General features: G+C 42.4%; 2 protein-coding genes across 6 annotated transcripts; one reads left to right on the top strand and one right to left on the bottom strand.

Moving 5' to 3' along the window:
- The first annotated feature begins 1048 nt into the window (after window positions 1-1048).
- Window positions 1049-27172, top strand: LOC102511950 (probable G-protein coupled receptor 158). 5 transcript variants are annotated; one of them, XM_032488036.1, is made up of 5 exons: window positions 1051-1351; window positions 1562-2463; window positions 5515-5538; window positions 15341-15646; window positions 16411-16538. In XM_032488036.1, the coding sequence occupies exons 1-4, from the start codon at window positions 1334-1336 to the stop codon at window positions 15375-15377; spliced, it is 981 nt and encodes a 326-aa protein (XP_032343927.1). In that variant the 5' UTR covers window positions 1051-1333; the 3' UTR covers window positions 15378-15646; window positions 16411-16538. The 5 variants fall into 5 exon arrangements, with proteins under 5 accessions (XP_032343924.1, XP_032343925.1, XP_032343927.1 ...); XM_032488033.1 differs by lacking the exons at window positions 5515-5538; window positions 15341-15646 and adding an exon at window positions 26304-27172 and having other exon boundaries at window positions 1049-1351; window positions 16411-17027; XM_032488037.1 differs by lacking the exon at window positions 5515-5538.
- LOC116666050 (ADP-ribosylation factor-like protein 5B) lies at window positions 4727-11601 on the bottom strand. The gene is made up of 3 exons (XM_032488048.1): window positions 11424-11601; window positions 8830-8913; window positions 4727-4933 (listed from the first exon to the last, which is right to left on the bottom strand). The coding sequence occupies exons 1-3, from the start codon at window positions 11565-11567 to the stop codon at window positions 4859-4861; spliced, it is 303 nt and encodes a 100-aa protein (XP_032343939.1). The 5' UTR covers window positions 11568-11601; the 3' UTR covers window positions 4727-4858.
- Window positions 27173-27656: the final 484 nt, after the last annotated feature.

Below are 27656 nucleotides of genomic sequence, written 5' to 3'. Positions count from 1 at the left end.
GCCCACCCTTCCCCCCGCCACTCGGGTTCTCGAATCATCAGGGAACGCGAGTGGGTTGAAAGAACTCAGCGCGGCTACACTCCGCGCCACCGCCTCCTCCGAGCCGCCGAGGGTTCGGCGCTGGACTCCCGCCCAGCCCAGCAAATGGCAGTCGGCTGATTGACAGCGAAGCCGGCCAAACAGGGAGCAAGACAACTCGAAACCGAAACCGCCCTACAAGGGTTTGGTTCCGGCCAAGCTGCCTCTTTAAACCGGCTTTCCTCCCGAGAGCACGGAGAGGCAGAAGTGCGGTTTGCGGCCAAACCTAAAGGCTCCAATTAGCCAGCTGACTGGCCCCCTCGGCTCAAGAGAGACAAAAGTCTTAACAGAAACCCTTGCTCTGTGGGACTCGCTGCTGCACTCGCGGTGCGGGTCCGTGTGCGCGCGTTCCGCGCCTTGGGGCGAAGCCAAAGAGGAGGAGCCACTGCCGGGAGGCGGGAACGACCTGGACGGGTGAGATGATGGAGCAGCGTCTTCGGCGGCCGAGGCGGCAAGCGGCGGCGGCGGCAGGGCAGCGGCGGCGGCAGGTTAGCGGCGGCGGCGGCGGCAGGGCAGCGGCGGCGGCGGCGGCAGGGCAGCGGCGGCGGCAAGCAGCAGCGGGGGCGGCAGGGAAACGGCAGCGGCAGGGCAGCAGCGGCGGCAAGCAGCGGCGGCGGCAGGGCGGCGGCAGGGCAGCGGCGGCGGCAGGGCAGCGGCGGCGGCAGATTGGCAGCGGCGGCGGCAGGTTAGCAGCGGCGGCAAGCAGCGGCGGAGGCAGGGCAGCGGCGGCGGCGGCGGCAGGGCAGTGACGGCGGCAGGGCAGCGGCGGGCGGCAAGCGGCTGCGGCAGGTTAGCAGCGGCGGCAAGTAGCAGCGGGGGCGGCAAGCAGCGGCGGCGGCAGCAGCGGCGGCGGCAGGTTAGCAGCGGGGGCAAGCAGCGGCGGGGGCAGGTTAGCAGCGGGGGCAAGCAGCGGCGGGGGCAGGGCAGCGGCAAGCTGCGGCGGCGGCAGGGCAGCAGCGGCGGCGGCAAGCGGCTGCGGCGGCAAGCGGCGGCGGCAGCAGGTTAGCGGTGGCGGCAGGTTAGCAGCGGCGGCAGTTTAGCGGCGGCGGCAGGGCAGCAGCGGCGGCGGCAAGCGGCGGCACAGGGCAGCGGCGGCGGCAGGGCAGCAGCGGCTCTCAAACACACCTCAATGAAAGCGGCGGTGGAAGCTGCTGAGCAGAAAGACTTAAGCAGGCTAACTATAGCTGGCGGCAGCGAGAGGGGATGTAACCTTTTCGGCTCAAGGCTGCGAGGTGCGTAACCCCGAGCGGACCCAATGCCAGCGTTGACACAGGTGATTTGATTTCCTGTGACGGTAGCTTAGTCAGCCAGGCGTATTTCGTAACATTTTTACTCTAAAGTCCTTTTGGACTAGGTGCCATCTGGAGGAGGGGCAAGACCCCTAGTAAAAGTCGTACTGTTGATAGGCTCACGATCAAAATTTTAAAAGTGACTCCTCCCGTTACCTCCTCTCCGCTCTGCGAGGCAGATGGGAGCCATGCAGATGGGAGCCATGGCTTACCCCTTACTCTTCTGCTTCCTGCTCGTTCATCTGGGATTGGGAGTTGTTGGCGCTAGCCGCGACCCTCCGGGTCGGCCGGATTCCCCTCGAGAGAGCACCCTGAGGGCGAAGCAGCACTCCCAACAGTGGGCTCGAGCCTCTGCCTCGGACGCCTCAGCTCCCTGGAGCCGCTCCACCGACGGCACCATCTTGGCGCAGAAACTTGCCGAGGAGGTGCCCATGGACGTGGCTTCTTACCTCTACACCGGGGACTCCCACCAGCTGAAGCGAGCCAACTGCTCCAGTCGCCACGAGTTGGCGGGCCTGCCGGGAAAGTCGCCTGCCCTAGCCAGCTCCCATCCCTCCTTGCACGGGGCGCTGGACACGCTGACACACGCCACCAACTTCCTCAATATGATGCTGCACAGCAATAAGTCGCGGGAACAGAACTTGCAGGATGATCTGGAGTGGTACCGGGCACTAGTGCGGAGCCTCCTGGAGGGTGAGCCCAGCATCTCCCAGGAAGCCATCACCTTCAGCATGGAGTTGCTGTCCGCGCCCGCCCTGCGGGTCTTCCTCCAGGCCACACGTGAGGAGAGTCGCATACTGCTCCAGGACCTGTCATCCTCGGCACACCACCTGGCCAACGCCATGCTGGCGACCGAGTGGTTCCACGGCCTCCGGCGCAAGTGGAGGACCCACTTACACCGCCGCGGCTCCAATCAGGGGCCCCGGGGCCTGGGCCATAGCTGGCGGCGCAGGGACGGGCTTAGCGGGGACAAGAGCCATGTCAACTGGTCCCCGCCTTATCTGGAGTGCGAGAACGGGAGTTACAAGCCCGGGTGGCTGGTCACTCTCTCCGCTGCTTTCTACAGGTTGCAGCCTAACCTGGTCCCGGAATTCAGGTAAGGAGGGAAAAAAGATAAAAGCAACGTCTTCCTTCTGGTTTTGTTGTCAGTTGAGCGTGTGGGGAAGGAATGCATGGCTGTGACACTTAACGCCTCCCACTCTCAAAGCAGAGACCCAGGCTGAGGGACACCCCAGGCAGGCGTATGTGCTTAGGGACAAGAAGCGCCCCGCGTTTGTCAGTTTCAAACGCTCTGTGAAAGCCGTTCTCTCAAGTCAGTTCCCCAGCAAGGGGCAAAGGACGGGCAGCTCTTGGTAGAGCTGAGATATGCTCTGTTTCTCTCTAACCCTCCGGAGATCAGAGAGAGGAGTTCCCCGACAGGGATGATGCATTGAAATCTGGTGAGCTCAGGGTACGCAGCAAGGTGCAGAGTGACAAGCCTCTCATGAGAGTGGAGAAGGGAGAGGGAGGAAAAAGAGTTCATCGTTTCTGCTACTTCAGGATAGCCTTTGCCTGCTTCCTCCTACATGTGTAGTTTGGGGGCGCCAGTTTGTTGTTAGTCAGTCACCAGAGTGCATAATGAAAACAGTGCAATCCCCTCAGCAGTTCTGTCTCCTCAGCGGTGAGTCAGTCTCACAGTATAGCTGTCCCCAGGATCCAGACTTTGCAATTTGGTCGCTGTGTTCCTTCTACTCATCTCCCTCCTTCCCCCAATCCATCTCCTATTCCTTGGTGCCCTCCTTCTCCTGCTTTCAGAGTTAGGCATGCCTAAGAGTTCTCCTGCCCTTCACATACAGGCAGTATATAAACAAACCTGGTTGAGTTATCCTAGGGAGATAGGGATCAGTTCTCGCTGAATTCAATTAGGGAGCTTGGAGGAAACAATAATAGTTCTGTATTTTCCTGCCTCAAGGTATAGCATTTGTGGGAAGGTGCAAAGTTGCAAATTAGCAGGTGGTAACTTATGCTCTGAGATGTGCCTGATCTTTGGGGTGAGGAACTCCTAAGAGCCCTTAAGAGTGACCGTGAACAGAAAGGAGAGCAGAAACTCCAAAGAGGGCCTGGGAGAGGGTATAGATTGGAATCCTCCTCAAATCCCAGTGGGAAGAAGGTTTTAGGGGTTGAGCTGCTTCTCTACCTCTTGGGAAACTGGGCAAAAGTGAGAAATGTGTGTGTGTGCGCTCGCGTTTTAATGCCCTTTTGGCACAAGGACAGGATGATGACTTGGTGAAAGATACCAGCAGGCGCACTGGGTGGCAAATGGGAGGAGTCAGAAAACTGGTTTGTCTTGGCACTGTCATTTACTGCTGAATGACCTCAAATAAGTTGCTTTATCTTTCTGGGCCTCAGCTACTTATCAAGTAAGGGAGTTAAACTAGATGGTCTCGAAGGAGCCATCCAGTTATAAAATTCTGCAGCTGTTAATACTGGCAATGCTTGAGAAGGCATAAATGAAAAGCAACCCCTTTCCTTCGATTCTGTAGGACCATATTAAATGTTTTTTTGTGTATGTGTGTCCTTCTATCTTTCACAAGGATCTTGTCTGAAACCAGCATAACTCTTTCCTACTTTTAAGAATAATCTCATTTCCTCCTGATTCCTGCAGGATCCTGTTAGTAAGAGCTGAGCCTAGCTTTGAATCTTTGCCATATTGTTTGTTCAGAAGAGGAAAGATCAGCAGATGTCATTTACTTCAGAAAATTGCCTTTGGCCTTCACATAAGCCTTTTCAGGGAGTCCCAGGTCCCAGGATTGAAAGATGGATCCTATCTATCTATCTATCTCTTACTAAATTATATTTTATGTTGTGCTCCATGCTAACTGCTTTGCATGCATTATCTTGATCAATCTTCACAACATTCTATGAAATTAGGTTTTATTAATTTCCCTATTTTACCGAAAAGGAACCTGAAGAACGGAGAGATTAAGTTTCTTTCCCAAGATCACAAAGCAGCTAAGTAGTAGAGCCAGGATTTGCGCTCATTTCATACTTTTAACCACTATGCTAACCTGTCTAATGAAGGTGTCCTGAGTGCTGCATGTATTATAGCTGCTGTGTAAAAATATATGTATTTTCAAGGGTCAGACAAGGGGCTGGGGATGAGAACCATTTATTTTCAGAAGTATTTCTCTTAAGGCTTAGAAAGTACAGGTCACCTAAATGAACTCAGGCCTTCTGCTAGCCAAGATAAAAGGCTGGAAACACAAGGGGTCTGAGGTTGTAAAGGCTCACATACCCCCTACCTAGTTCTTGGACTATGTTCAGAAAATAGTTTGTTTCTTGCTGAGTCTCTTTAAGTGCCCTCATAGTCATCGATGGTGTTTTTTGGCCAAGGCATGAAGCCAGGCCATTTAGTGTCTGGCTCTCTACAGAATCTGGCCCCTCCTGGCAGCATGCATGACCAGCAGAGTAAATGCTCTCCTGTGAGTGCTTCTGCCCATGTCCCGTGCCCCTCAGGTGCAGTATTGAGGATTCACACAGATGTTAATTATAGGAACTGGAAGAAATCCTAGGTCAGATGGTTCCTCCTGTTTCACAGATAAAGGAGCAGATCAGAAAGGTGGAGTGACTTGCCCAAAAATCACATATCAAGTTTTTAACAACAGAAATAGGATCCAGGCCTTCTGCCTCTGGTTCACACTATGCTTGCCATAAATAAATGCTTAAAGCACATTTCTGTGGCTCTCTGGACCTCTGCACACAACTTATGTTGGGGGCATAGTTTACTCTCTATCATCTTTTAGGACCAAAAAGAAAAAAAAAAGCCCATATAACACAGCTGTTGATTTTTTTTTAATTGAGATATAGTCAGTTTACAATGTTGTGTCAATTTCTGGTATACAACATAATTCAGTCATACATATACATACATATATTCATTTTCATATTTTTTATTATAGGTTACTACGATTCTAAATATAGTTCCCTGTGCTGTACAGTAGAAACTTGTTTATCTACTTTATATATAGTAGTTGTATCTGCAAATGTCACACTCCCAATTTACCCCTTCCTAATCTCGTCCCCAACTGGTAACCATAAGTTTGTTTTCTATGTCTGTGAGTCTGTTTCTGTTTTGTAAATAAGTTTGTCCTTTTTTTTTTTTTTTCAGATTCCACATACGTGATATCGTATGGTATTTTTCTTTCTCTTTCTGGCTTATTTCACTTACCATGACAATCTTAGGTTCATCCTTGTTGTTGCAAATGGCATTATTTTATTACTTTTTATGACTGAATTGTGTTCCATTGTATGAATATACCACAACTTCTTTATCCAGTCATCTGACAATGGACATTTAGGTTGTTTCCATCTTGGCTATTGTAAATAGTGTTGCTATGAATATTGGGGTGCAGGTATCTTTTTAAATTAAAGTTCCTTCTGGATATATGCCCAGGAGTGGGATTGCTGGATCATATGGAAAGTCTATTTTCAGTTTTTTTAAGGAATCTCGATACTGTTTTCCATAACAACTGCACCAAACTACATTCCTATCAATAGTGTAGAAGGGTTCCCTTTTCTCCACACCTCCTCTAGCATTTATCATTAGTGGACTTTTTAATGATGGCCATTCTGACTGATGTGAAGTGATACCTCATTGTAGTTCTGATTTGCATTTCTCTGATAATTAGCGATATTGAACATTTTTTCATGTGCCTACTAGCCATTTGTATGTCTTCCTTGGAGAACTGCTTGCTTAGGTCTTCTGCCCATTTCTGGATTGGATGGTTAGTCTTTTTATTAAGTTGTATGAGCTGTTTATACAGCTGCTGATTTTTTAAAAAATATTATATTGTTTACTTCAAACATTTAAGAAAAAATATTTCAATGTCTTTTCTGTCTCTTCAAACTCATAAAAGGCAAAGGTTTTTTATATTGTTGATGTTTTATCATCTAAGATGTGTATTCTAAAATTTTATAATGTAAGTGAATAGTATATGACAGGTATGGTAACAGGGTAAACCACAAATGAATTTTTGGGAAGCCATGGGAGCTCTTAATCATCATTTTAAATACACTTTGAATCTACAGAATGTTATTTGCAAAAATAAGGCTTTTAAACATCAGTATCAAAAAATCTATTGGTAATGATTTCCTTATGGAAGAAGAGAAGAAACTTTGTAGTTAAGATTTTCATTTAATTTCAGTGAATATTTCAGCTACAGTTTCCTCAGGTCTAGCATACAAGATTCAAGCATTTAAATTACATTTTATTTTTAGAGAGTATAAATCCAATACATGAAATTCAAAAGTAATGTGGAGAGCATGCTCAATTATCGTCTTATATTAATGCTCATCACTGTAAAACACCTCTCAGGATAAGTTTTATTCCCCTCTGTTTCAGAATGATACAAGTTTCTTAAATTCTAAGGCCTGGCATAAAACTCCCATTGGAAGAGAAATTTACTGCTCATTTCTTTTTCTTCCCCCCTAAAAGTGGCATTAGTTGCTTTACCTAAATGGCTCATGAGTCTTTTGTTATAGACTAAACAGTGTAAATATTTTAAGCCTCATCTTCCATTCCAGCAAAAAAAAAAAAAAGTGAGAGTAATAATTTAAGGTATACCCTAAGTTACTTTTATTTATCACATTAGGTTTGTGATGTCTTTGTAGAGTTTTCTTTAAAGTTAAGTCCTTTAGTTTTGCATATGAATTTTTCTGTGTGGAACTTAAAGTACTATGGAATTGGATCTCATTTTGCTAAACCATAGTTACCTTCCTGGTGGTGGCTGGAAATGTTCAGTGCCTAGGATGAATACAAGTGTTTGTTGAATTTAAATTAAGGTAAAGGAAACTTTGAGACTTAATTCTTACTTGATGAGCAGTAAGGGATTTTGGAATTCATTTTATGTCTTTCCTCTTCCCATTGCACAGTGAAGAAACAGACCCAAAGGGCTAAAGGAATTTGCTATGGTGGTGTAGCTCTTTGGGGTGTGTTAGAATTAAGACATTTATAGAACATCCATCCAGAACACATTCTCCTCAAGCACACATGGAACATAATGCAGGATAGATCACATGTTAGACCACAAAACAAGCCTTAATAAATTTAAGAAGACTGAAATCATATCAAGCAAGCCAGAATGGTATGAAACTAGAAATCAATTACCAGAAGAAATCAATTTCTAGAAGAAAACAGGAAAATTTACAGATATGTGGAGGTTAAATAACATGCTCCTGAACAACGAATCAGTCAACAAAGAAACTGAGAGAGACATTTTGAAGCATCTAGAGATAAGTGAAAATGGAGGTATAACATACCCACACTTATGGGACACAACAAATGAAGTTCTAACAGGGAAGTGAATAGTGATAAAGTCTTCCATTAAGAAACAATAAAAATCTTAAACAATCTAAGGTTATAGTTCAAGGAACTAGAAAAAGAACAAATTAAGCCTAAAGTCAGTAAAGGAAGGAGAGATAATGAGATCGGAACAGAAATACACAAAATAGACACTAACAAGGCAATGGAAGAGATGAAACTAAGGGTTGGTTATTCCTCCAAAGTTTAAAGGAGAGTACTGCAGGAGGGGTTGGGCAGTACTTACTAGTCTTTCTATAACCTAAGCTACTGATTAATGCTTACTGCAGCACTGTTTATACTACCAAAATATTAGAAATAACTTGTGTTCATTAATAGAAGAATAGATGAAATGTGGTATATTCATACAGTGGAATACTATGTAGTTGTTAAAAGGAATGAACTAAAGCTGCATGTACTAACATAGATAAATCACAGTGTTGTGCAAAAAAACCCCTAAACCAAGTTACAGAAAGATTACACACACACAAACACACACACAGGATACCACCATATAAAGTTGTTTTATCAACATGGAATATTATATTCTATAGAACTGATAGGTATATAAAAAAAAAGTAATAAAAGTATAAAATTACACACAGGAGTAATGATCACTACCTTTAGGATGGGAGAATTCTTTTAGAATTCTCTGAAGACAAGGGAAGGAAATCAGATTGGAGAGGTCTAAGATTTAGTATCTTATGTTGACTGGTGGGTACATGAATGTATTTTATTATCTAAGTCCTTTGTGTATAAGAACTATTTCAAAAAATGATCCCAAATTATTCACTAAAGAATTTTCAGCTTTAATAAGCTCTAGGGGGAAAAGCACTTAAATTTTCCTCTTTCTTGCCTCAATTTATCAGACTTTTTAAGGTATGGCTAAGTAGTTTGAAAAATATTTTCAATAATGGTATTAATCTCCAAATTAATGTGGTAGGCTTTATTAAGTTTAATAAAGCACTAAAAATTTTGACTTGAAAGCTTTCATCAATTTAATATACAAAACATTGTTAACAATAAAATAACTGACAGCAGAGGACATTAATCATTGTAAAAAAAAGCAAAACCTGTATATGGATACCTTACTCCATTTATTTTATGTTTGCTTTCAAAATTTACCTCATGAGCCAACATTCTGTATAATACTTCTTTTATAATAGCTAGTCGTTCTCCATCAATGCTATCGACCACAGGAATGATGAACTAGAAGTGAAAAAAAGAAAAAGGAAGAAAATTGAAGGGGATGTGAGGTGCTCTGCAAAACTACTCAAAATGCTAGAAGTACTTTCTGTGATGGCATCATCATCACTATAAAACGGTCTACTGCGTTTTCATCATCAGGAGTTTACATTATACTGAATCACATCAAGCAGCAAAATCCAAATGTTAATAAGAAAAATAACTCATAATTCAACAAATAAAAACCATGCCCAAGTTTATTTTCAAATGGTGATGCTTGAATGTATAATATACCCTAATATGTACTAAGATTTATTTTTAAATGCAGGTAATAAAAAGTAGTTTTTAAAAAGAAAGTCACAGTAATTTAAGTAACTTTCACTAAAACTTAAAAGTACTCTGTACTCATTCAAGCAATTGATAATTATGTTTAAGACACTCTCCTGCCTCTTAGAAAGAGGCTAGTTTCAAAGAAAAAAAAAGAAACACATTTAAAAAAAAAACTAATAAGACATTTTTACATGACAATATCAACAATAAAAGGGCAAGAAAAATATGCTAAGTATAAATATACTTGGGTGTTAAGAACATACTAAAGATGCAGATGAAATTAAAGACTGCAAAGAGAACAGGAGAAAGCTATTGGTAATGGTGTGTGTGAAAAAAGGTGAAGGTAATACATTAAAAATAATGTATCTTTGATAAGAAAAATAAGAAGGTAAAGTGAGAAAGGGCCCCTAAATGGAACATCTTATGCAGAAGAAAAAGCTAAGAAGTGAGATGAAGTGGTTTCAAGAGTTATAGGAGAGAAGTGATGTAAAAGAAATCGAGACAGGAAGGGTAGAATCAGATTATTCAGATGGCTTTAAAATTAGGGAAAGAGACAACTATAGGAACCTGTACATAAACTGAGAAAGGGCTGAGAATGATAAAAGAAAAGAAAATAGAAAGGATAAATATAAGAAACACGGCAAACTTTCTTATGGGGAGGTAACTATAAATTAATGAGAGGAAGGTGTCAGGAATTAATCAACAACTTTGACTCGCTGTATTAAAGTGGAGACATTTCAGCTTTTGAACGATCCCTCCATGTAAAGAATTGAAGAAGCAAGACCAGGGTGAACAAGGCGGTGGGAGAACCACCACACAGACGAGAGCCCTACAAGAGTCTGACTGCAAGTGCCATGTGCTATGCTGGTGGGCTTACATCAGAGGCCAAAGGTTCTTTGCAGTAATTTTGATATTCTTGTAGAAATGGTTTATTTAAAGAACATTTCCTGCAAATGGCATCAGTAATAATGTACCTCTTTCTGGATCCACGCAGAGTCTTCTAAAGTTCCAGCAATTTCAAAAACTACCACTTAGTAATGCTGTAAATATACGTGGATCAGCCAGAACCAACTTTTACCTATTCACCAAAGATAAATGTCCTTTTCACACTTGGAGCTAACTGTCAGCTTTGAAAACATTCCAACAGCTTTGCTGCAATGTTGTTCTTTCCTTATTCTCTAACAAATTTTAGTTTTGGGATGTTATTTTACTGCAGAAAGATATGTTAAACTAACCTATAACCATAAATATTAGCTTCCCAACTTATCTTCCCCCTGCAAATTAAAAAAAAAAAAAAAACTTAGTGCTCCCACATCTGCTGAACATCTATGACATGCCATCTTGGTGTGACCACTCGTGCACTGCCCTGGACTATATCTGCACATACACATATGCTATTACAGTATAAACCTAGAGGAATACATGGTTCTTTTTTTTAAAGGCAATTTATTCACTCAGAATTCCTTGCATCAGTACTCCACCTCCTCTGCACTCCCACCCCTCAAAAAACACTCAAGTTTTAAGAGGCTTCCATTTAGAAAAAATAATTAATTTTGTGTACCTCTTTGCAAAGAAAAATCGTAGACCCAAATGGGCATTAGTATTCCCAAGGACAAACCTCTCTCAATCACACTGCACAGTTTAAAACAAACAAACAAAAAAACCTACCTGTAAGAAATAAAAACAAAAGTAGAAGATATTCCAGATTTGTTGTCCAGGTTGACTGTGAACTAGGAAAATAAAATAAATGACAAGAGAACACTGGGGAGGGGCTGGCCTGCACATCCATTTGCTTTTCAATTAAACCAAAGTCCCCCCAAAATTGTGAATGCTCAATTTCATATTACTTAAAAATCCTGTATTAAATTACACTTATAATATTTTATTCCTCCCCTAACCAGGGTCTCTTATAAAGTTGTGAAAGGTTACATAGTTTGTTCCAGTGTCCGATTTCTCCAACAATGGAGCTCTAACAGTATCACCCTGAGGGGCCGCCGAGAGCAAGCCTGACTACAGGAAGCACTCCACTGATGACAGCCCCCGTTACTCCTGCCGCCTGCCCTTCTCTTCTACTTGAGGACCTCACATTCCTCACAAAAGAGAATCTTATTGAAAGGCAGTGTCGCTATGCCTTATGTCCAGTCTGTTTTCTGGGTTTACCCCTTGGTTGTTTTCATTCAACTTCAGAAGTACCTGTAGCGTACCTCAGTGTTTGTGTAATACGTGTTCCACGATGACCGCAGGGACTCCTGACCACCAATATCCCACGTGAGAAAATGAGTGTTCTTCATGACTGTTTCTTCAACATTGCTTCCTATGGTTGGAGATGTATGAACCACTTCATTCATTAAGCTGTTAAAAGACAGACACCATAAAAGCTCATCAATCCCGAGAACCTGAAGCACATTTTCCCTGTACTTTTATATGAATCAACCTTCCTTACTTGCATCAGTGATGGTAACCACTAGCAACAGAAATGGAACCCCGGAGAACATTTTTGCAAATACCTAGACAGAACAAATCCTGAAGGAAGGCTGGTTTTTTTGTTCTTTTAATGGAGTAAACTACAGGCTTGATCTGGATAGAAGGCAACTGTGAGGAGAAGTTGCATCTCTGTGGCCAAAATTCCAGTAGCCCCCGTGCCCTGTTACCGGCTAGAGCAGAACCAATGCCCCATCCTGAAAGAGCAGGTTTCCAGGTGACTGTCGTCGACTTGCAAAGTAGTCACCGTTGCACAGTAGGCTGTCTGTAATTCTGAAGACTATTTATGTGAGAAAACAGACCCAGCTGAGGCATAAAAATTACTGCATGCCTATTAACCGAAACTGCAGTCTTGAAAACACCTTGGGCAAATGAAAATGTACGTATTAGAATGCTGATGCTCCTATCACATGTATTATCAGAATCACCAGTGAAGCTACACTAATTAATTCAACAAATACATATTTACCTATAACACATCAGTACTGTGGTGGAAAAGCTTATAACTCTCTCTTGGGCTTTATATACATGTACATACATATTTTGAAGCTATGTGCAAAATTACTTCAACAGTGATGGCAGGTTTCTGAAATGTGATGTGATGTCTAAAGGTTAAGTCATATTAAAATACATCACGGCCAATGAATGAATGTTTTAAAAAAAAAAAAAAACACGTGGTTATTAAACTCTGAAACAACAAGCCAGAAGTTGGTAGCTTTCTGGCAAAATAGCTGAAAATACATGAAGAACTGGTTAAGTGAAAGCTCTCAGCTGCTACACTTAAGATGCGGCGCGGAGAGGTTAAGAGCCACACGATGGTGCGCGGCATTTAGTAACTATTCGTTACAACGTAGGGACACAGATTCATTTCCATTGCTTAACAAGGATCATTTCTTTGGAACCGAAGATAATGGGAGGTCATCTGACAAGGGGGTTGATGGCCTGTTAAAATTTCCTTAAAGTATTAAAGTATTTCTCTAAAAGGCTCAAGCCTCTTCCTATTGCAAGCTACTAACGCAGTTATTTTCAGGGGCGATCTTCATTTCTGGTGAGTTGCCAAGCCTGGAAATGTTTTAAACTTCCAGAGCTATTAGGCAGGAGAGTAGCAGAAACTTCCTGGATAGGCATCTGTCTGGCCACATGCACCTCAGAGTGGGAAGACCTAAGTGAAACGCACTTTATCCCTTCATTCCAGCGGGAGAATTTGTGCTTCACTTAGTTTTAGTTTAATATTAATTCTTTCTTTCAAGGCTGGAAAAAGACGCATGTTTTTGAAGGCTGTAGCAAACATACAACAGTTTACCCTATTCACTTTTTAATAAATTTTGTGTCTGCTAGAAGACAAAACTACGTGTCTTAAGTTTTCCCACTATAATGGTATCTCATTCTAATTATACAAAATTAACTCCAATAACTAAAATAACAAAAACCTTAATTAAACCCACATACTTACAATTGATAAAGAATGGTGGTCTTCCCTGCGTTATCCAGTCCCACTATGATTACTTTGTGTTCTACAAAGAGAAAGCAAATCATAAATAGTTAACATTGCTGCATACTTCAATTACGTGCTTCCAACAATGATTATTAGTTAGCTCTCTAATGAGAATCATTCACTGGATATTTATGCCTGGATTAAGATATGGAAAGAGAGCTTTATGATATCAAGGCTACCTGCCTTAAGTGAGACAATCTAGTATGATATTCTTTTCCATCTCTTATAAATAAAAGAATGTGGGAGATGAGTTAGAGAAGCACAAGAGGACTGCATCACTTATACTGAGTTTGGGGGGGAAAGCCAAGACATTAAGGACTTAAAATGTTAAGTACAAAGAAATAAAATGTTTTACACACCTGTTTGCCCTCTACCAATCAAATTAGCTTTTTATCAAGTTTTTAAATCCAAACACCTGGATGTTTTCCCCACTTACATGTACCAAGATTTTTTTTTTCCACTAAAAAAAAAAAAAAAAAAAAATGCAACTGAAAGCATAAAACTGAAGTTTTCCCTGTCAATAACAGGCACGTAATTTCAACCAGTTTTCATTCCTTCCATGAATTTATGGATAAATAAGCAATTACAAAAGAAAATAAAAACAAAAAAATCTCTTCAGTTCCCTCCTCCGTTCTGCTGCTGTGCACTAAAAACAAGCCACTTGTTTCTTAAGGATTTTTAACGCCTGTCTAATGAGTCTGTTAAGTGGGAGATGTTCTGAAACCTCCTTAGAACAGTCCAGATATCTTCTTTTCTAGATTTGAACCTATCTATACAGAATATTTTGAAGATTCCTCCTCCCCAGGGCAGAATGCTTAAAAAGCTACCAGTGAACCTCAACAGGGTATGTAAGGAAGTCACATAAACCTTCACACAATCAGCTGATTTGTGGTGAATGATCTGACACATTTCACAGCAGAACCCTGCTGCTCTTGTTAACCTCTGAAGAATGTCAAAATCCTGATTATACATCTCATCAAGTATTAGCTGATATTCCTACCCTAAAGTGTCCATACGCATCAGTCAAAAAAAGGGGCCATAATTCACAGACAAGTTCTCACGTGGTCACTTTGGACATCTTATTTCACTACAAATCTCTTCTCAGAGACCAAGCTGCACCTCTCCTCCCAGCAAAGGTCTGAGAAGAGTTATTTCCAGTGTTACTCATGGATGTATCTCCAGAGCCAGACACAAAGCATGTTTGTTTATATTAAATGAAGGAAAAGGTCCAATCACAGAGCTTTGGTTTAATTTTGACCAAGTGTTTGCACACAAGTTTCTCTACAGGCTTGGCTGTGGTGTTTATTCTCCTGGATTTCCTTAAAAGCTGGCTCATATATTTTTGTAAGCAAGGAATAAAGACTATACAGGATGAGGCTTCAAAAGAAAATCAGTAAGCACACTTGCTTGTAGACAAATATGGGTAAAATGGCTATCAAGAAAAATGATGAAGTGGGGAGGGGTTATAGCTCAGTGGTAGAGCACATGCTTAGCAAGTAGGAGGTCCTGGGATCAATCCCCAGTACCTCCTCTAAAAATAAACAAACCTAATTACCTCCCCCCCCCCACCAAAAAGAAGAAAGAAAAATGATGAAAAAGGAATTTTAAAAAATTAAGTGAAAGAAAAAAATCAAAGAAAAAAAGTTTACCCTCTTACTGACACCCCCCCCCTTTTTTTTTAACAACTCATTTTGAAATTTTAGTACAGAATACCAAACAATGTATATAGACTAACATGTGAAAAGTATTAGAGAAGCACTAAATGCTGGCAGTTAAATACATCACAGTGTTACTGTGAAATAATATGTTAACATTTATTTAATCATGTGAAAATTGGATATCGTTAAAATGTGTGATGAAATGAGCAACTTTTAAGATATAAGAAATTCCCTGAAATATCATGCAATAGGGATTGCTACCTTCTAGATACATGATGTCAGCGCTAAGACTGTCATGTGATGAGAACAAGCCGTAAATAACACAGAGTATGTGAACGACACTAACTAAATAAACAGAAATGCCTTCTGCCAGGGTGGTTAGGGCCCTGAAACCCTCTCCATAACTTGGACCACAAGGGAAATCCAGGCTTGGCAGGATCAGAGCAACCCTCAGATAGGTCTTCAGTGTCTCCCCTTCACCCTGCAGCCAGGTCAAGGAGATGAACAGCTGGATCCCACCCTGACTCAAGGACCTGGCCCTCCAGAGCCTGCTGAGAGATGAGGCCTTTACCATTCGGGCCCTGAATGAACTCCCTGTCAACCTCTTCCCCACTGTGTTCACTGTGGCCTTCAAAGGATGGCACAGAAAGCTCCTCAGAGCCATGGTGCAGGCCTGGCCCATCCCTGAGCTCCACCTGGGGCTTCACCTGGTGGATCCAAGGTCTTATCAGGACAGCCTCTGGACTGTACTACACAGCCTGGATGCCCTGCCTGCACGCGGAGTCCAGACCAGGTAGGGGGGCTGGGAGACCTGGAGAGGAGGGAGACAGAGGAAGACAGAGAGAGAGAGGAGGGTCCACCCTTATGAAGGGAACGTGCACCCGCACAAGGTGATGCTCCAATGGCTGCTGATGGAGGAAATGGATGTGTCTGGACAAGCTTTCTAGAAGCAGAGACTGAGGTGGGGAAGTGCTCTTTGGGGAATGGGAGGCGTATAGGATAGGGCAGGGGAGCTAGGCAAGCATGTGGTCTCTGCTAAAGGCTGACCTCAGCCTGATCCCACAGGGAGCTCTCCCGTGTGTACTGCACCACAGAGGAGGGTCCCACACTGGGCAAGAGACCAGGGTTCTGTCCCCTGTTCCCCATGCCTGTCAGCCATTGGTTGAGTATCCTCCCGCCCCCTAGGGAAGAAGACGCTTGGCTTCCCAGGCCAGCTCTCTCCTGTTTGGCTAAGGGTAGTTCTGTGGAGAAGGGGGCGGCTATGAGTCATTAGCAGACAACAGTGGTGGGTGTGCAGGACACCAACAGCATCCACTCCAAGGAAACCCTTGACATCACCCAAGCAACCTTTTGGGGTCAGTGGCAAAGCTGTGATGTTTAAAGGGGAGTGTTTCAGCCACTCATGCGGGTGCACCATGTGAGAAAACTCCAGGAGGGAGGGATGGAGGCGGGCTAGTTGCAGAGGGAGAGCAGCTGGGGAAAGGCAGGGCTTGTGATGGGGATGGAAAGTCCAGTGTTGGCCTCAGCTGGTTGTTGTGTTTCCTTCTCTTCCCTCAGGAAATCAAGACTGAGGGTGGTCGATTTCAGACGTGACCCTGACCTCATAGAGCCTAATTACAGCTTTGAGGATGCAGTTGACTCCCCTTTCTTATATTCTGCCTGGATGGAACCAGAGGTTCCCAAGACCAAAGTCAGGCAAAGGAGAAGCTTGAGGAAGAAGCCTTCTCAGGACTGGCAACCTCTGGATCTATATATAAACATCTCCTTGGACACCTGAACAGGAACACATTAGTTTCCTGCATTTTGCGGAAAGTGCAGCACAGCTGCCGGCCCCTGCGTCTGTTTTGTGGGAAGTTGCACATCAGGAATGTGGTGTTCAGCCAGACTGTGGAGATCCTGGACTTGGTGCAACTGGAATTTATTCAAGAGCTGGACGTGTCTGATTGCTTTGGGTTGTTCTCAGGTGAAAGCCAATTTGCCAGACAAGTAGAACAAATGAAAAACCTGCGCAATCTCACGCTGCCTCAGCCCATCTTTGAGACTACAGCTGTTCACAGGCTGCTGCCCTCCGATGCTTTCAACTCTTTCCTCTCCCGCCTGAGCTCGCTGGGGCGCCTCCAGATGCTCCGCCTGTCCTCTCCCCACCTCTCAGACCACCTGCACCGCCTTCTCAGGTGAGCATAGGGGACCCTTCTCCCCATTCCTTAATGATGGTCTCCACGTCAGGATAGGGCAGGGGACTGAGCCAGGACACAGCGGATGCACGTCCCAGCCAGTTGAGAGAGTCTTAGGCCCCTTAATGAGTGGTAACTCCCAGAGAGGGCAAGTTATAGCCGGGGGGATAAAAAAACTCACACATACAACAGGAAACATCCACTAGGCCCTGTACTCACAGCAAGTCTATTCTATTACACCTATTTTACAGATGGGGGCAACCAGGACCCAGAGAGGTTAAGGAACTTTTCTAAGGTCACACAGCCAGTAAGAGGCACAGCCAAGATGTGAACCCAGGAAGTTTGTTCCTTTTACCACTTGCTAGACCACCTCTCAGGGAAAATTACCTTCATTCACTGATTCAGCAGATAATTCTTGGGAACCCACTGTGTGCCCAATGGAGCTTATGAATCTTTATAAGGGAAGAGAAGCAGTAAAGGTAAAACATAGTGGTCATAGTTGACACCCCTGTGCCCCTGCTCCCAGTGACAACTGCCCTGAAGAATATCTCCAGGGAACTCTTGGAAATCTAGCGTCTTGGGTCTGATGACTAGGGGAAGGGAAGCTAGAGATGACAGCAGCCCCCAAACTTCTATGCATTGGTCATGGCTACTATTTTAGTAGAGTTGACCCTGAACACCTGGGTGGGTTAGGGATGCAGTTGAAATTCCGAGGGTAATTTTCCAGTAGGCTCTCCACATCTAAGGAGTCAAGGAACTGTGGTTCGTGTAGTCCTGTAGTAGTATTTACTGAAAAAAATCCACATATAAATGGACCGTGCAGCTCAGAGCTGTGATGTTCAAGGGCCAACTATATTTACTGTTTATTTTATGTGCTTAGCCTTCTAAAAATGATTACCTCTACATCCCAAAAAGACTTAAATGTTAAGTAATAAGATATTCATCTTACAGACTTGAATACTGAGGCCTGGAAATGTTGAGTCAGCGACCAGTGTCACACATTCGGGGGTGGGGCTGGTCCCGGGACACAGTCACCTGATCACAGAGCAGGTCTTTACATACTGGACCTGGGCCCTGTCTAGGGCCTGGGCTAACCCGGGTCTGTGGGGCTAGGAGGTCTGGTGGCTCCTGAGAAGGTTCTTGCCCCAGCCCTGCTCTCTGGGAGTTACCCCATGCCGCCATCTCTCCTCAGATACCTGTCTGATGCCCTGGTGACCTTGGAGCTCCCCGCCTGTGCTCTTCTTATTCGTGATATCTGCTGGCTGTCCCAGAGCCCTCAGGCCTCACATCTGAAAAAATTAGATTTGAGCAAAAATGACCTTTCCCAGATGGTTCCAGGAGTGCTGGAGGCTCTTCTTAGGGAGGCCTCGGGCTTCCTGCAGGAACTGGTCCTGGACTACTGCAGCCTGAGGGATCCGCACCTCGTGGGCCTCCTGCCGGCCCTGAGATGCTGCTTCCTCCTCTACAGCCTCAGCCTCTCTGGCAACCGCATCGCCACATCCATCCTGGAGAACCTGCTACAGCTCGTAGCCGAGCTGTCAGAGCTGAAGCTTGTGGTCTGCCCCTACCCTGTCGAGTGCTACGACTACCCAAAGAGCAGGGAGCTGGGTCAAACCCAAGAACGGTGGTCTAGCTCCGTTGAAGCCATGGTTCAGGACATGCTCTGGGCCTTGGGGCAGGAGAGTCTGGAGTGGACCTTTACCTCAGAAACCTCTTTCTGATGCCGGGGCTGCCAACCACTCTCAGTGATCTAGTGTCTTTCAGATCATCCTGCTCCCCCAGCTCAAATCTCACAATCCATTAGCTCACTTCACTCAATAGTTGTTATGTACAGGGTGAGTGCCAAGCACTTTTCTAGCAGCTGCAGATAAAAGGACAGTAAGATCTATTTTTCTCAGGGAACTACTGGTCTACTTGGTCCTTCTGATCTACAAACCCATTTCCCACCTTTGTCTGCAGAAACCACTACTCTCCCTGGCAGTATGAAACTGGACAAACTATTAGGCTCTTTATTTGTGAATTTATCCATATGTAAAATGGGGGTGAGTGCCTGAGGTCAGTGGGAAGATCAAGGGTGAAGATCTGTAAAGTGCTGAACTGCAGACATGTGTGTATCACTGAGCCACAGGTGTGTATGGGGCTCTGTTCCACACTGGAGGTCCAGCGATGGACAAGATACACATGGTCTCCCACAGGCCTTCCAGCTGTCTAGAGAAGACTAATAATAATCAAGCCAAAAAATAAACAAGGTAGTTCAGGCAGCCTTAGGTGTTCTGTAAACCTCAGAACTGTTAGAGTCAGGGTAGGGGGTTCAGAGTCTCTAGTAAGACAGTTGGGGAGGGTTCTTGATGATGGGAAGATAAGCAGGGGACACTCCTGGTGAAAGGCAGTGGAAAGGAGCAGCAGCAAAGGCAATGATCGAGAGGCAGGAAGTGGCTGGGGTGTTCAAGGAAAAGGAGGAAGTTCACCGTGGCTGTGGTGTGGTGAATGATGGAGTCTGGTACTTCAGGTCCAGCAGGACCATGAAGCCAGCCCTTTTAACAATAAATCAACTGATGTCCATTCACTCCCTGGACGCTGAATGCTCAGGGCTTCTTAAACTGGGATTTCCCACCCAGAGTTCATGGCTTTTCCAGTAACTCACAACATGGCCTTGTGCACCTCACTTAATTCAAGAAATACTGCCTGAGTTCTGACTGAGTGCTGGACACTCTCCTATAAGTGGGGCACCCAGCAGCGAACAGGATGGACAGGTCCCAACAGCTTATGTTCCAGTTGAGAGAGAGTCAACAATGTCAAACTCTCAAACACTAGTAAGTGCGCTAATGAAAAGACAGACATAAAGGGATGGAGGGAGGTAGGGTGAGGGGTGCAGGGGCAAGTTATGTTCAAATCTGTTGCCCAGTTTTAAAATTGGGCTGCTTGTTTTATTGTTGGGTTTTGAGAGTTTCTTATATATTCTGTGCACCAGTCCTTTATCAGATATATGCTTGGCAGAGATTTTCTACCATTCTGTGACTTTGTCTTTTCACTCTCTCAGTAATCTTACTTCGAAGAGCAGACATTTTTAAATTTTGACAAAGTACAGTTTATCAGTCTGCTCTTTTAGGAATCATGTTTTTGCTGTTGTATCAAAAAAATCGTTGCTTAATCCAATGTCACAAAATTTTCCTCCTGTGTTTTCTTCTAGAAGTTTATATTTTTAAAATTTTAAAATTTACATTTAAGTGTACGACATATTTTAAGTTAAGTTTTGTATGTGATGAAAGGGATGGAACCAAGTTCCTTTTTAGAAAAAAAGAAATATATGGTTTTCTGGTTGTTCCAGCACCATCTGTTGAGTATCCTTTTCTCCACAGCATTGCTTTCACACCTTTTAAAATATTAGTTGTCCATATATAGTTGGATTTACTTCTCGACTCTCAATTCTGTTCCACTGATCTATTTATGTGAGCTGAAGAACCACACTGTTTTGATTACTGTAGTTTGAAATTAATTGTTTAGAAAGGTTAGTGTTAGCCCTCCAACTTTGTTTGGCTTTTTCAAGATTGTTTTGGCTATTGCAGGTCTTCTGCATTTCCTTCTGAATTTTAGAATCACCTTGTCAGTATCTACAAAAGATCTTGCTGGGACTGAATTTCACTGAGGTTGCATTGAATCTGTAGATCAATTTGGAGAGAATGAACATCTTAATATCAAGTCTTCTGATGTATGAACAAAGTATATATCTCCATTTATAGAGGTCTTTTAACTCTCCTGAGTATTTTGTCAGGCTTAGTGTATTTTAAATGAAGTAAATAATTCACATGACCGTAGGTGGGGTTTTAGTCTGACAAGCTTTCGCATGTACTGTTCTGAGTCTTTATGGCTGTAACAGTGATGATCAATGTCGTAACAGTGATGATCAATGTCTTAACAGCAACAGTGAGCACAGATCCTGATTTTCCTAGGATAGTCAGATTTCATTCTTACCATCCCAAAATAATTGCTTCAAAGAATCTCTTTCACTCCCAAAAGCATCCTAGTTTGGAAGCTAAATTATGTGATACCCATAATTACAGCTAAATCTTAGTGAGGTCTTTTTATCTGCTAAGCATTTTTCTAAGTGATTTATTATGTTAATCTACACAACAAACTTGGAGATGGTGTGAGAGGAGAAAATAAGTTGTATTTTTTAAAGTAGAAATCTTAATTCCTTTGATTTTACTTTTTTAATTTTAACTTTCTTTTTATTAGCCTAATATTTGTTTCAGTCCAAGCAGATGGACAGCTTTTGCTCAGTGAAATGCAAATCAAAACCAGGCAATACCACTTCATACCCATTAGGATGGCTACAATTAAAAAAAAAAACTTTTAAAAAATAACAAGAGTTGGTGGAGATGGGTAGAAATTGGAGCCCTGTGCATTGATGGTAGGAATATAATAAGGCACAGTTTGTTCATTCGTCAATAAATCAATCATTGAATTATCACATGATCCAGCAATTCCACTTCCAGGTATATACCCAAAATAATTGAAAACAGGCGTTCCAAAATAAACGTGTGTAAGAATATTCATAGCACTATTCACAACAGTGTAAACAACACATTAAATGTGTAACAACCCAAAAATGGCCACCTAAATAGATAAACCAAATATACTATAGCTATACAATGGACTATTATTTGGCAGTAAAAAGAATGAAAGTACTGATACATGATACAACATGGCTAAACCTAGAAAACATCACAGTGAAAGAAGCCATACACTCTATGATTTCCTTTATATGAAAATTCCAGAATAGATGAATCCATAGAGACAGAAAGCAGATTAGTGGGTTCCAGATGCTAGGGGAGGGGGCAGTAGGGGAGATGGGAAGTGATTGCTTAAGGAGTATAGTGTTTCATTTTGGGGTGATGAAAATTCTGTGAAACTAGATAGTGATAATGACTGCACAGCATTGTGACTGTATTAAATGCCACTAAACAGTATGCATTAAAATGGTTAAAATGGCGAATTTTGTTTATGTGTATTTTACCACCATTAAAAAAAAAAAAGTCACCTTATCACCAGCCCTTTGGATCCCTTATCAGTGATTCCTCAGACTCATTACGATCCCTTCAGTACCCCGAAGCCCACCTACCAGAGAATCTCCCACCCACCCCCAAATTATAAGACCCCACATACCTGACCCATTGGGACACCCATATCAATCGTAGACCTTCCCTGGACTTCTGAATCAATGATAACCAGACATCTGCTTCTTGTCACTCCTCAGACCCCTTTATTACTATGTCCCTCAGACCCACCCTCTTCCTCCCAATTCCTAAACCTCAGATTCCTGCCACCCAACTCCTGTTTTCAGTCCCTCGCACCCAAACTCTGAGCCTCATCCCTCTGCGAGCCCACTTGTTGCCATGGTTTCTTTAAACCGACCTTCTATTGGGCAGGCCTGGTGCTCCCGCCTATGACGCTGCTGCCACCTGCAGTTACACATGTAGGGCTGTGTGGTGCCAACTACTGAGGAAGAACCTCTAAAGCACGTGACCCTGAGGCGGTGGGTCTCTAGTGGTGACGCAGGTAGCTTCGCCCATTGAGCTGTTTTTTCCCTGGAGGCAGCCATTCTCGAAAATGTTTCCTACAATTCCTCAGTCTTTTTGGGACCAGAGTTTTGGGCTGTCCTTGGTGCAATAGAAAATTGACACTGACTTGTTCCCATCCTTTTTGCGGGGACCCCAGCTCTGGCACTGCCACTTCTGTATCAGGAGCCGCCAGCTTCTCCTGATGATCGACGTGGTGTTGGTCATAAGGAAGACGGCGGCGCCCTGCAACCGGTTTCTCTAAGCGCCGCCATTTTGGAGGAGGTGTCAAGCAGCTTCTAGTCCGCTTCCGGTGGGGAAACCAGAGAGGCCGTAGCAAGGGGCTTTCTTCCTGTGGGTGCAAAAGGCACTTGGGCTCTGGCTTGCTGGGGTGGGTAAAGAGGCCCTGGGTGGACAAAGATTTGGGAAGGGGCAGGGCGGGGGAAAAGAAGCTCCAGTGGCAATTCCTATCTGACCCATAGGCAGTATGTGAAATAATGTTTATTGTTGGCTTAGGTAGGTAAATTTGGGGGTAATTTGTTATTTACAATAGATAATACAATGTCTTGCTGGTCTCCAACATTCCAGGCACACTCCCTATTTTAGAGTCTTTGCATTTGCTGTTCCCTCTGCCTGGAAGTCTTTTGTGGACAGAAGCATTATTAGGTCCCTGACTTTCTTCAGGTCCTTGCGCATAGCTTCCTTTTGAAGCCTTTCTGGCTTTCTATATCTAAAATTTTACTCCCCTTCTACTGTTTTATGTACTCTTTCCCTATTCATTTTTTGCTCATTGACAATAATCAGTTTCCCTTTCTGTCTGCTTTTGTACCCCAGTGCAAAGAACAGTGTGTGGTTCATGGTAAGCACTCGGTATGCACTTGTAGCTCAATGGATATATTACTTCTAATTAGTGTTCAGGAACTCCCAGTGAGCACATCTAGAACCTGTGGCTCACTCAGATCTCTGTCCCAACACATCACCGTCCTGAATTCTTCCTACTTTTCGATTCTATTTTCCTGGCAAGATGGGTAGGCTCTAAGATGGCCCCCAATGATTTATACCTCCTAGAAGTCTGGGAAGGGGATTCCTCTTGTATGATTTCCTGTTCTTGAATGTAGCTGGGACCTGTGACTTGCTTCTAACCAATAGAATACAGCAAAGGTGACAGGATGTCACTTGCACAATATTACATGAGTGTTACTTCTGTATTGGAAGCAGACTCTTTCCCTGATGTGAAGTTAGCTGCTACATTGTGAGCTGTACTTTGGAGAGGCCCATGTGGCAAGGAACTGAACGTAGCCTCTGGCCCATAGCCAGCAAGAAATGGAGACCCTAAAAGTCTAATATTTCACAAGGAACTGAGTTCTGCCAACAACCATGTGATCTTGGAAGCAGATCCTTCCCTAGTTGAGGATCAGATGAAAGCACTGTTCTGACCAACACCTTGACTGTGGCCTTGTGAGACCCTGAACCAGAGGACCCAGCTAAACTGTGTCTGGACTCCTGACTCCCAGAAACTGTGAGAGAACAAATGTGTGTTGGTTTAAGCTACTCAATTTGTGATAATTTGTTAGGTAGCACTAGATAACTAACATACTTAGGTTACCAAAGCTAAAGATGAGTGTTAACAAATGTCATAATTGTTTCTCATTAATATCTGTCCTGTGAGGAGGTTGCTTTGTTCAGAGCTAATGATAAGTGATGTGATTCATATCAGAGGTCCACCCTTGTCTGACCATCAGAATTACTGAGGATGCTTAAACCCTCTGCCAGAGCTAATCATACAGAATCTATGGAGCTAATATGTATTGAAGAAAAAAAAAAAAAAAAAAACCTCTCTGCAAAGTATCTTGCCAGAGATATTTAACTACAAAGGCAGAAATCTCAGCTTTAGAGTGGGGAAATCTGACATTGCGCACCTTAACCAAATGATCGAGGTTAACATCACCAATAAGATTTATCACATGTCCCTTCTGATACGATGCACTGAAGCTGAATCACTTCTGTAATATTAATGCATAACCCACTGAATCAAATCCATACTGAGGGATATTCTACAAAATAACTGGCCAGTATTGTTCAAAAGTGGGTAAGTCATGAAAGACAAGAAAAGACTGAGGAACTGTCATAGACTGGAGGAGACTCAAGAGAAATAACAGGTAAATGCAACGTGGGAGCTAGACTGGATCTTGGACTCGATGAAGAGTATCAGTGGGAAGGGCTATATAGTTTAACTACTAGTGTATCAATGCTAATTTCCCAGTTTTGATAATTATACTATGGTTATATAAGATATTAATATTAGGGGAAGCTTTTGGAAGATTATTTGGGAACTGTTTTGCAACTTTTTTTTTTTTGTATCTAAAGAAAAATACAAGTTTTATTTACAAACCAGAACTAGACTCATGGACACAGAAAACAAACTACAGTTACCAAAGGGGAAAAGGGGGAGGGGAGGGATAAAATAGGAGTTTGGGATTAATAGATACACACCACCACATACAAAACAGACAAACAAGGACCCACTGTATAGCAAAGGGAACCATATTCAATATCTTGTAATAAGCTATAATGGAAAATGCAACTTTCTCATAAATCAAAAATTATTTCAAAATAAAACCAGAGCATCTCTCTACTTGAGGGGTTCTAAGTATTTCCTTTTGCTCTTTAGATCTACACATACTCTTTTACTCTGGTGATATTCCAAGTACCGAGCTAAGGGAAAGACAATAGATCAGGCCAGGGTGCCATCTTGTCAGAAAATAAAAACATTTGCAAGGTTTCATGTATTTCAAAATGCTTTCCCCACTCCTTATTTTGTTTTTCAAATTACAAAAGTAATATGTTTGCAACAAGTAAAACAATACAAATATATATAAAATAAACAACTACTTGTATTTCCCTTTCTTACCAGCATAACCAGTGTTAACAAATTTTTTATTTCCTTCCACAATTTTCTTTGTTCATATAAACATACACATGCATATATACACATATAGGTTTTAATTTAAAAAAATAGATTCACATACATTATTTGATTTGTTTTTCACTTAACAACATACCAGAAATATCTCCACAAATTAGTAGAGTTCTAGCTTCCCTGTCAAATTTCTTAATCACACACTTGACATATCATACTTGGTTCAGTTACTTACATATTTTTTCTTCTGGGTTTTCATTTTCCTTCTCTGACTCCCCAGTTACCCACCTGCATCACCCATCTCCCCCCAGCCCGATGCATACTCTTCTATACTTTTCTCCATGCATGTAAAATCTTACACCAACATGTATGATACATGTTCACTCAAACACCTACAGGCATTTTATAACTGATTTACAAAAAGTCATATTTTACACACTTCTACTTTTCTTTTTTCACTCAAGAAAACATTGTGGAATTCCATTCAAGTCCATTAGCATAGTTTTAACTTGTCTACCTTTTTCTTTTTCTTTTTCTTTTTTTGGGGGGGAAGGTAATTAGGTTGGTTGGTTTACTTATGTATTTATTTCTCTGTGTGAGTACTGGGGACTGAACCCAGGACCTCATGCTTGCTCGCACTCGACCACTGAGCTATGCCCTCCCCACCTTTAACTTGTCCACCTTAATGGCTATGTAAACATCCTATGGAATGGATACTAAAGTTCCTTCCCTCTTCCAATTTCCCTACCAATGTGCATTTATTTTGACTCTAGTGTTTTGGGTTTTTTTTGCCACTAGGGATAATTTCACAATAAATGGACATGTCTTTCATGTACCGGGGTTTTACTTCTAAAAGAAGATTCCCCAAAGTGGTGTAAGTATTTTAAGTTATAATAGATATTGCCAGACTGCTTCTCAAAAGCACTGTAACAATTCACAGTTTCTATGAGCAGTGTCTAAGAATATCCTTTGTTCTGACAACAAAAAGCATGCCTGCTCTTTTTTGTCAGCCTAATTGCATACTGTTCTCATTACAATTTTAATGTGCATCCCTCAACAACTACTGAAGCTAAACATTTTTTGATAGAGCCATCAGCCACTTGAATTTGCTCTTCTCTCAACTGTCTATTCACATTCTTTGCCATGTTTTGCTGTTATCTTTTTCCTGTCAATTTCAAGACGACTTTTTCTCTGATTGGCTCTGCAAATATTTTCCCTAAATCATTGTTTATGTATTGGCTGCTGATGGCATCTTTTGCAATGCAAATGAGAAATACAGTCAATTACTTTTTTTAACAGCTTTTCCATCGCCTGTGTTGATAAAGTTAATCCCCAATTCCTAGATTGTGTACATGTAGTCTCCTTTCATTTTCTTTCAAGAATTTTATTGTTATTGAAAAATTTAAATCCTGAGTCCACCTGGAATTTTTTTTTTTCATATGATTTGTGCTGTTGGTTCAACTTTACTTTCTGCCTGGTTAAAAAAGCCAGTTTTGCCAGAAGCCTTTTTAAATAAACAGTTTCTTTCATCTATGGTTTGAAATTGCACTTTTTCCATACATGAAAAAGCTCATATACACTGAGTCCTATTCAGTATTTTCTGTTTTGTTCCTCTGATGCATTTATCTGCTCTTTTGCCAATACTATATTAATTTGATTAGAATTACTTCATGTTATAGTCTGACATTTGGTATGAAATTTTCTTTTTCGTATTTTTCTTATCTAGATACTTAGGCATTTATTTTTCCATATGGAGTTTAAAGTCATTTCGCATAAATTAAAAAACAATCATTGAAATTTCATGTAATTCCAAAAGAACTGCATACAAATTATTAGATGTTTACAGAGAAAAATTCTTGATTTCTGTGCCTTAGAAAATTACCTTTTTAACTCAAAAAAATCATTATTCTCTTCATTTATTGGTATACAATCACATCATCAGCAAAAAGAAGTTTTACCTTTTCTTTCCCCTTGTTTATACCAATTATTAAACTTTCTTTTTTTTAAATCAACTTCACTGGAAACTCCAAGATAATATTTATTAAAAATAGATGACAGTGGGCATCTATTAAACTGTTAAGTTCTTGGTTTTTATAAAATGGCTTCAGCACAATATATGCTGTGGGGTTTGGTAAAGAAACTAAGCAGTTA

The sequence above is a fragment of the Camelus ferus genome, chromosome 9 (assembly GCF_009834535.1).
Source record: "Camelus ferus isolate YT-003-E chromosome 9, BCGSAC_Cfer_1.0, whole genome shotgun sequence".
Taxonomy (NCBI): Eukaryota; Metazoa; Chordata; class Mammalia; order Artiodactyla; family Camelidae; genus Camelus; species Camelus ferus.
Note: the sequence above shows the minus strand (reverse complement) of the source record. Positions and strands in the feature narration are given on the sequence as shown.